This window comes from Lytechinus pictus, chromosome 2 (assembly GCF_037042905.1).
Source record: "Lytechinus pictus isolate F3 Inbred chromosome 2, Lp3.0, whole genome shotgun sequence".
Lineage (NCBI taxonomy): Eukaryota > Metazoa > Echinodermata > Echinoidea > Temnopleuroida > Toxopneustidae > Lytechinus > Lytechinus pictus.
The window spans coordinates 35,642,204-35,652,577 of NC_087246.1; the positions used below are offsets into that span (position 1 = coordinate 35,642,204).

General features: G+C 37.9%; 1 protein-coding gene across 1 annotated transcript; it reads left to right on the forward strand.

Annotated features, from left to right (window-relative positions):
* Positions 1 to 5,658: 5,658 nt before the first annotated feature.
* LOC129280663 (uncharacterized) lies at positions 5,659 to 10,108 on the forward strand. Its single transcript, XM_054916685.2, has 3 exons — positions 5,659 to 5,722; positions 8,298 to 8,624; positions 9,837 to 10,108. The coding sequence occupies exons 1-3, from the start codon at positions 5,711 to 5,713 to the stop codon at positions 10,080 to 10,082; spliced, it is 585 nt and encodes a 194-aa protein (XP_054772660.1). The 5' UTR covers positions 5,659 to 5,710; the 3' UTR covers positions 10,083 to 10,108.
* Positions 10,109 to 10,374: the final 266 nt, after the last annotated feature.

Here is a 10,374-nt window from a genome sequence, read left to right on the forward strand (position 1 = left end):
GGCAGATTTCATTTTTCTTAATTTGTCCCACAAAAAAGAAATTATTTTTTAAAGAAATGGAACAGAAAATGTACATGATATGATTTGATTATATTTGTTCGATATTATGTAAAAAAAAATATATATCAGAAAAGTAAATTTAAACAGTCAAATTTTGGCTCGCTCGTGACTTTTTAAATTCGTCCCATATGATAATATTTTTACCCAAGTGGCCCATTACGCCACTAATCCAGATGAAATGATATAGTATTATACAGTGCGTATAAAAAAAGTTTACACTTTGAAAAAGACCTGGGAATTAAAAAATATACAACATGTGGGTAATTTTTTCACATATAATCTTGGGTTTGGGTCTCATCTATCCAATGAAAGTTAAAGTTTTGACAGAATGTTACACTTGAGTGAGCACTGTCCATTTTTGTAAAGCTCGCAGAAATCTGTTTGCGCAGAAATGCTCGTTTTCACGCTGTGTCAAGGGGAAAGGGCGAAATCAAACTTACCCTGCGAAACATTTCTCATACATTTCCCTTGCACTTTTAGTCAATTGAAATAAAGCGGATACATTCAAGTATTTTGTAACAATTTTGCTACCCAAATTGAAATTTCAACACTTAGTAAGCACAACCTTTACCCTTTTTGTGCCAGCTGGATCTGAGGACATAAGTGAATCTGAACAAAAGTTTATATCAGACATCTCCAGCATTTTTTCACTAAGTTTTTATCATTTAAAGTGGGTTTACGTTTCATTTTTCATTTAATACTTGTTTCTCCACACTTTTCCCAAGCTTGACAATGATTAACAAAATGAAAATCAAGCCTTAGCCATTTCATGTAAATTACAGCTCAGTGTAAAACAAATACCGTCACGATGGCCTCGGTGTGTGGGAGAATGGGGTCTGGTGCAATTCACTCTTCGAAGTGTTTCGGGCAAGGAAACAAGTTAAAAAAGGTAAAAGATATCTTCAAATTAATTTTACTAGCTAAATTCCACGTGTTCTTCATGATGAAGGTCTACTTTTATTAGCATAACTATTTCAAAGTTCTGCGCAAATCATTTTCACTAACTTTACAAAAGTAAGTGATGCTCACTCAAGCGGAAATATTTTTCGACAGTTATATCGTCATTTGCTTAAATGGATCTGTACCAATGTTAAAATGTGGAAAATCTTCAGGATATTACAAATGTAGTATTTTACAGGAGTTTTTCTAAGTGTAAACTTTTTTTTGATACGCACTGTATAGGCCTACATGTACCAAAAACAGATACAAAGATTATGAATAGTCTATTGTTAACAAACATCGAGGATCATGCACACACACACTGAGTTCATAACTACTGCTGATAACGAGCCTTTCTCTACATAGTATAGGTGTCACGAAAAACAAATCAAAACGAACAAAAAAAGATTTACAGAATGTTTAATCGTGGGGTTACCTTTTTCATTATTTTCGACGCCTATAAGAATAAGTAGAATGTATGAATATTCTCAAAAAATGTGTTCAAAATCGTGAAATACGGGACACAACGGCGTTGGCCGGACAGGGTCATACGGGACGCGGGACAAATACGGGACTGTCCCTTGGAATACCCGGGTGTTTTCAAAATGAATTTCTGAAGATCATCTTCGTGGGGGAGAATTAGTTATGTACATATCAATACTCATTATCGAGTTCAAACATAGAAAAGTATATTATATTGCTTTCTTTTTTATGAATAGAATATGTGTATAATAGTTTATTATCATCCTTCTGTGTTTGGTTGCTAAGACTACTCTTATGTTTACACCACGGGATAAATCACTAGGCTACCAGCTCTTAACTCATCACGTGGGTAATTCAATAAAATGATTTGAAGTCTATACTTATCTGTCACTTTGTACGATATATTTCTGCCAATCAGACGTGTTTACGATCGACTCTAACATACTGATCAATAGAGAATCAGAATCTCTAAAGCATTAATATACATCCAAATAGCAGAATGGATTCAAGGATGGAAATGTGTTTCTTCGCTTTCGTAGTGTTAGGTAAGACATTCCTTAAATCTATTAAAGAAATGCAAAACATTTTAGCGTGAATCATTGAGAAAAAACTGTTACTAAAATATCATTCGTACAAAATATGTTATACTATATAACATTCACAATTTGCAGGAGAAGGATTGTCGTCACAAGCACATTGCTTGAAGAATAACAACCCCCAGATTAAAACTCATTAAACTGAATAAAGCAGAATAAAAATGAATGTTCATAATTTCAATAATAAAGTTGAGGATGATTGAAACAATGGTGAAGATGTGGTATATAAGACCAAATTTCTGCAGTAATTCATTCATTTTTTTATTATTTTTGTGATATATCTTTAATAAAAAAAAAATAGTGCACACATAATTACAAAGAATGCACAAAGCATTTTCATTTATTTAATTGTAGAATAAAAGAGCATTGTTGATAAAATGGCTTGCTCACGGGCATTTATAACTGTACTTCATGCGCCTTAGACTACTTGGCCACTGCACTTACATGTACACATATGTTTCAACGGCATCTCCACTGTTTATATCATTATGTGAGCTATCACAAAGTTTGAGTACATTTTTGTCTTATGTTTCTATCAACAACTTTATTATGTTACTAAAGAAATGGTGAGATAATTTTTTTTATTTGATTATCATCTTAACTAATCAATATGTACACATTTTGTTACCTCTTTCTTGATGTACGCCATGAAAGAGATTTAAGGCTTGGTCCCACTCCCACTGCACTTACGGATGCAGAGATGATGTTAAGCGGAGGAAATCTTGCCATCCGTTGGAATACGCTATGCATCCGTTGTGTACCCATTCCGTACGTGTTTTATCCGTCCACTCTGATTCCATCCGCGCAAAAAGTTTGTAGTTGCACAAAACTTTCAGAACGGATGAACTTTCCGCCGTGTACGGTGTATATACGCGACATATACGAACAACAAACGGTCTATATATGTCCGTTTTCATCCGTTAAACGTCCGCTGTATTCTCTCTGCATCCTCTTGGCATCATCGCAACTCAGATCCACTAAAGCTGAACAACGGAAAGAGGGAGGGAAAATAGGATACATGGAACGTCTTTACATCGTTAGTAACACGGAAATAGAAAGGATGTAAGCGTGTGCATCTCGTAAATAAAGTATTCAAAACCACCGGTAACCCCTTCGGAGCTGTCATCCACTTCCATCCGTTCTCATCCGCACGGTTTCCGATGAACAACCGTTTAACATCCGCGCTACATACTACCAACGTGCTTTATTTTCCGTTATGTTTTCGCAAATTTCTGGAGCGGATGAAATTGGATGGAATTTTGCTCGTCCGCTGTGTCCTTTATACGTTTTGCGTCCGTCGGCTAGTGGGACCAGGCCTTAAAGGCTTGGTACCACAGCACTTACGGATGCAGATAGGATGTAAAATGGAAAAGAATCTTGCCATCCGTTGGAAAACGTTATATATTTATCCGTTGTGTACTCTTTGCATACGTGTTTCATACGCTCTATATCCATCGAGCATCCGTCCACTGTGATTTCATTGTTCGCCTATTTTATCTACTGTCTGGAGCGGATGAAAACGGATGGAGCCACCCCAAAATTTTGCTTGTCCACTCACTGTATCCGTTATATGAATACGTTTCATTTCTTATCAATACACTAATCTAGATAACTTTGGGGAAAGAAATCACTTCGAGTAATTTACATACCGAAATATAGAAAGAAAGCACGAGGATAACATGTAAATGGTACAGCTATCAAGAGAGCTGATATAATGATTGACTACCTATGGGGAAGATATAGAAAGTATCTCCTATCTAACCCGTTTCAAGAAATCGTACCCGAGTTGTAAATTAATGACAAATGCACTATCAAATACTATTCTGTTTCATCGAAAAGAAAAAAATCCAAAGGTAAACCAATCTACTCTTGCAGGTTCTCTGTCTGTGGTGTCCACTGGCGTAAATCCGTGTTATCATGTTTTTAGATATGCAAGGAATTGTAATTGATATGTCCACAGTGGCATACCGTGGGTCACGGCATTGTGGGGGGCACCAGCAAAATTTTCGAATCACTGAGTGAGCGCGCTCGGTTGCTAGTTATTCTGACCTAATAGAGACATTTTAAGGACAATGTCATTGAACGGATATGTATCTCACTGATCAAATAATGCGAGCGCGAAGCGCGAGCTGAATTTTTTATATTCACACCTAAGAAGGGACATTATAATCAAATTTGTGTAATCATGATAGGTACCTGTCTCGCTGAACAATGCGAGCGCGAAGCGCGAGCTGAAATTTTCGTATATTTTGACCCCAAACAGCGAGATTTTAAGGAATATATTTTAGGAATCCATTAAGAGTATGCATATCTCACCATAGTCATCTAATGCAAGTGCCAAGCGCTTGCTGATTTTATTAGAATTACATCTGAACACATGAAACACTTTTTGTACTCATTGCAATCAGGATTATCATACGCATCTCACTAATCAAATATTGCGAGCGTGAAGCGCGAGCTGAAAATTTAGATAATTTAGATAATTAAGACCTGAAGTGGGGCATTCTAAGGTTTCTTTGTAGGAATTAACTAGGACCATACGTATTTCATTAACCAAATGATGCGAGCGCGAAGCGCGAGCTGAAAATTTTTGATATTCAGATCAGAAGAAGGGACATTTCAAGGACTGATTTTAGGAATTCCTGAAGAGCAGACATATCTCACCAATCCACTAATGCGAACGTAATCACGGAAGGAAATGTTTTTATATATACGAAGACCTTAACATTGGGCAATCACCTTTTAATCATGTAAAAGAAGCTCATGTCACTACATAAAACAATGATAACTCAAGTGCTAGGAAATATATTTAGTTTATATTGACTTGAAAACGGGATGTTTTAGTACAACAGGATTATATATCTCGTTGAACAGACAATGCGAGCACCAGGAACTATGAAGACGTAGGCCCTGGGCAAATTATGTTTCATGAAGTTATGATAAAAATATTTCTTATGTAATGTAACATAACATAATTATAATACAACATTATAATGATTAATATTTTCTTCTTTCCCACTACGTTTCTCTTCCTTTCTCCCTCTTTTCTATTTTTCCCCATTTCCCCGTTTTTGTTTTGGTCAGCCGATGGGGGGGGGGGGGGAGCATGTGCCCCCCATGCCCCCCCCCCCCCTTAGTTACGCCACTGTATGTCCATATGGCAAATACCCCTCCAATATTATTATATTTTTACCCCATGATGGTTTAATTGTTTTATTAGAGATTACATTGAAAAAAAATTGACATTCCATCTTAATCCCTTCCCAAAGACCCCAACATTGATGAATTGGAAGAAACGGGGATTTCTCTTCAATGTTATAATAAGGACATAAGTATTTCGTTTGGAAATGGTGAACTGGCTCTTTATTTGCATTTTATGATTCAATAATATTGTTTTATTTGTTAAGCGGTATTTTAGGAAGAATTTTCACCAATAAAACAATTAATTTTTTTTTCTTTCGTAAAAAGTGGGGGGGATGTTTGTACAGGCATTTACGCCAGTGGTGGTGTCTGCTCAACTTAAATGCCACGATTGCAGTTATGAATACACTGATGACGAGACAGAGAGTGATCAATACGACTGCAAAACGCCATCATCCTCAACGGCGAATGCGACATGTGCAACAACTACAATGACATGCTACGTAAGTCGCCAAATCAATACTCTCTTCATCCTGATAAAGAATGACCTAATTTTCAAAATAAATTCATTTAGGCATAAAATGAGAGGTGCCCAAATGCAATTACAAACTGACAGGGGCGTTGTCATCAGGACATTTTTTTTCCGGGGGGTGTCGATCTACGGGTGATGTCATATTTTTCAGTTGAATTACCATCGAGTTTCCAGACCCATATCTCTCATTTTGATTCTCTTCTTTATCCCCCCCCCCTTTCCTTGTCATTTCTCTGATTTTTGTCTGCTCTTTTGTCACTAATTGAGAACTAATGGGGGTGATCGCCCTTTTGTCCCGCTCCCTCCCTGTAGCGCAGGCCCTATACCTGTTTTGTCCTGTATAAACGAGTGAGAGCTAAGACTCCTGGGGGCTACGCAACCGCGTAGCCAGGATTTCATTTTTGAGGGGGCGGTAAATGCACGCGAAGCGTGCCAACACTTACAGAGCGCGCGAAGCGCGCACCCTAGGGGGTGGGTGCAGGGAGGGGGAGTTACCCCCTCCCTTGCGAAGCGCGAAGCTTTTGGTGTTTCATAAATTAAAATGAAAATAGGAGCCGTCTCTCTTGTCTCTAGTACCTATATCAGCTCCAATTCAGTTGACTATATTGTGATTTTGAACCTTGTTTTCGAAAGTGATTGTGAACGCACAAAAAAGGAATACAATGGAGGAAATTATAGTAATAATAACCCCGCGCGAAGCGCGGAAGCTAAAGCGTTTTATCATTTTTTTCAAAGAAAAGGGTTCCGAGAAAAGGGTATTCTCTAAGATATATTGAATACTTCCCTTGGAAAGATCAGATTTGATTACAAACAATTAGCGACAGTGCATATCTTTAATTCGCAAAACAAAGGAGAAGTGTATATGCCGGGAGGAAGATATTCCTCCCCGCGCAGAGCAATGAAACTCTGAAATTTTAAAGGGCGGACGTTTCATCAAATGCAGATATCTCTAATACCACATCGGCTCTAATTCAATTGATTATCTAAGATTATTGAACTTAATTACAAGGAAAATAGTGCGCAAAAAGTTGAAACTTCTGTGATTTATTGAAATTATATAAAAAAGGATGCCTAATTTCTTTGACTTATCCTGAAGCGCTTCATTTTGAATGATAAAGAAACTTAATTGTCATTCAAAATTTCAATCTGAGGGCGCAAAACAGGAGATGAATGTGCAGGGAAATGACATGAAGTTTAATAGAATTTGATAAAAAAATATTGTACTTTTTTATTTAATACGACACGAAATTTATACCTTCCTCTTTTTAAATTAGGAACCTGTTTGCCCCAAAATTATGGTTGTTTAGTGATGAGATGAAAAGCGGGAGAATTTGCCTATATGGAGGTGACGGCAGAAATTGATATGAAGATTTTACCTGCCCGGAGCCGACCCGACCAGAAGTTGCGCGATAAATAAAAAAAAAGGTAACTTCATATTTCGGCCTAACCTTACTCTAATTCCATGCCCTAATGTATACATTTGAACTTTAACTGGCAAGAAACACATATAGCTGAGGTGGAAAAACAAGGTTAGAGAAAGGGTGGGGGAAACAATGGAAAACTGAAATATTGTCATTTAACCGCGCGCAGCGCGGAAGCAAAAATAGAAATTTAGAGCAAGAGTGAAGGAGTTTCTCTTTTGAGAAAAAAATAAAATAAAAAGAAAAAACCCACAAAGCTACCCTTTTCCCTTTCTTCCCTTCGCTTTTCCTTTTCTCCTCTCTTTTTCTCTTTTTTTCTTTTCTTTTTGGGGACGTTTTGGGCGAGCCCCCACCGCCCCCTGGCTACGCGCCTGGGGCTACGTAGTATAGGTAAATGTATGATACTTGTGTGCCACGGTCGAGACCCCCGTTCCAAACCTAAATTTCCGTTCTAGAGCATCACCAATTTAGATAGCCATGGAAATTCCGAGCTTTTTCCGTTCCAGACTTGACCCTCGAATTTCTGGTTCCTCGTTCCAGTGCGCGCCCAACATGTACTGCTCAACCTTTCTGATGCGTTCAGTCCCACAGCATTTCTTTTTAAGCAATCGTTGAATCCTATAGAGCCGTTCCGAAGACCCCCATTTTAAGATCAAGTTCTAGTTCCAAAGCCCCCTATTTTCGACTTTGGTGTGGCACATAGGTATCATGTTATAATTCGAGTAGCCCCCCCCCCCTTGGGATAGAAGTGTTTCCGGAAGTATAGGCTAAGCGAATTCTGAACTATATAGCACCTCCTAATGGCACAGGTGCCATTACTCGGATAATCTCATCCCTTGCGATGCTATTTTTGTACCATTTTTTTATTTGTAATTTGTATTTGTATTTTGATAATTAAAGGCCAATGACAAGGCCATTCCTAAATGATCTCAAGGCCCGTCTCGAGGATCATAACACTGCATATTATTTTCCATAAAATACAGTTATTGACTATATAGCTATTTTCTATTGACCCATATTGACCTTCTGAAATCTTACCTTGGGCCTAGAACATAATGATGATCTCTATACTAGTAACTATGTTACACTTTCCCCTAAAATAATTTTGTATCTCTCTCTAAACAGGTGCAAAGTGAGATAATTCCAGGTACGAGTGTGTTCGGCAGAGGTCGTATCAGATACTCTCGCGGATGCATGGAAGAGGACGTTTGCCAAGCAAACGACTGTCGGAAAACCCCTGAGAATTGCATTAGTTGCTGCGATGGTGACTTATGCAACGCTGCCACGTTAAAGAACCACCTTGTAGATAATATGCTAACCCGACCATGTTACCGTTGCCAATATTCGGACATACGAGGAACCCGGAGTGACGCTCATTGCGGACCAAGTGACTTTGATGCATCTGCCTCGGACTCTCAGGTATACGGTATCGACTGCCCGGGTTTATGCTACGTGAGTATAAGAAGTTGCTTTTTAAGAATCGTTTCCTCCAAAATATATATATATCTTGATGTTTTAACAGATTTTGTTGTAAAATGCAGACCTCATAGTATCAGCTGATCAATAATACTGTTTAGTGATTGTGACGTCAATTGACGGATATGCCAAAAACAGTACTTGCTAGCTAACAAACCTTTCAGATATTTTCGCAAGGCATCCGTTCTTTATCATGTTGGCGATGGTCATGGAACACCAATCTGCCAATTAGTCGTGATCAATCACCACTTGCGATCAAGGAACATTACCAATCTATCACCACTGGGGGCCTTTATGAGGAGTACATGACGATAACGTCTGGTGATTTCGTAATTAAGAGACTTTGAGGGGAACTGTATTCTCATTGTATTTCATTATGGTTTATGTCGAGGGTTGCTTGTTTACAAGTTTTTAATTAACTTTTTGTTTGCAATCCTGGTATTTCATGCGCTGCATTTGTATATATCAATTATTTTATCTTGATTTTTATCTTATACCAAATAAATGTTAATCTGAATTTGAATCTGAAATATTATTTTCAGTTGGATTTTCGGATGTAAATGATCTATCAATGCCAGAAAACGAAGAAGGGGGTTGGAGAGAAGACAAGAAAGTGGGAGAAGGATTAAGGAGAAGATAACAAAAGACGGGTAAAGAAAAAGAAAACAGAAATATGGGGAAAATTTAGGAATTAATAGAAAAACAAGGAAACAGACTTTATTTTGGTCAGAGAGAAATTAAAAAAAAAAAGAGTAAAGAAGGTAATGCAGAAAACGAAATGTATATGAGAAGATAATAACAAAGTACAATAATAAGAACCTTTCATTATTTTCACGATAATTCAGGCAGAAACGGTCTCTCCAATATGCAATGAGCTGCGGACCCTTATCTTTTTTTAAAGTCCGATAGTCTGGCCACTAGCTACCAGTTCTTACTGCATACTGTGCTGCAAATCCATTGATAAATATAATATTGTTTTTATATTTGCATAATATTTCAAATTGAGATTTCAGAAATAAGATATTGTCGCGAAAGGTACTTGTCATCTTTTCCTAAACTCCCCCTGAAGCCCTGCATCAAAGTTTTGTTTCTTGTGGAAAAAACATTCCGATTTTGAGAGTCGGTGTTCATCTTGTCTAATGAATCTATAATGCTGTTGTTTTCTTACTTCTCCTATTGATTTCAAAGATCGCTAGACTCCAATACGAGCATGCTGTTGAAATCTTTCGAGGTTGCCAGTACCATGGTAGGTACTGTACCTATGACAGACAAGCAGTCGACGGCGTACCTGCAAATGAATTGGTTGATTATCGTACTGGACGTCACTTTGAGCTCTCATGTTGTGTTGACGACAATTGTAACACCGCTACTGCCCTCTCCGTTGGATTAGTGACAATCCTTTTCTCAGCTACCCTCGGTGTGTTTGTCATCTAAATCAAGTCGCCGTCGCCGGATGTATAAGCAAGCCACGGGAGGGTGTGTGTGTGTGTGTGGGGGGGGGGGGGGCTTTCGTAGAATGAGGTATTCATCAGACTATTTTAGTGAATTTGTTTTCGAGAGGATGCCACTTTTTGTTCATTCCTTTTACATTTTCATAGCTTGCAAATAATGTTCGACACCATTTAATTCACCCGTTCATTGATTTCGAGCGCCTCAAGGCCTCTAGGCATCTTACGATTTTTCCACAATCCGATTCTGGAACAAATCGCTTTTTGCTTATTTTCTG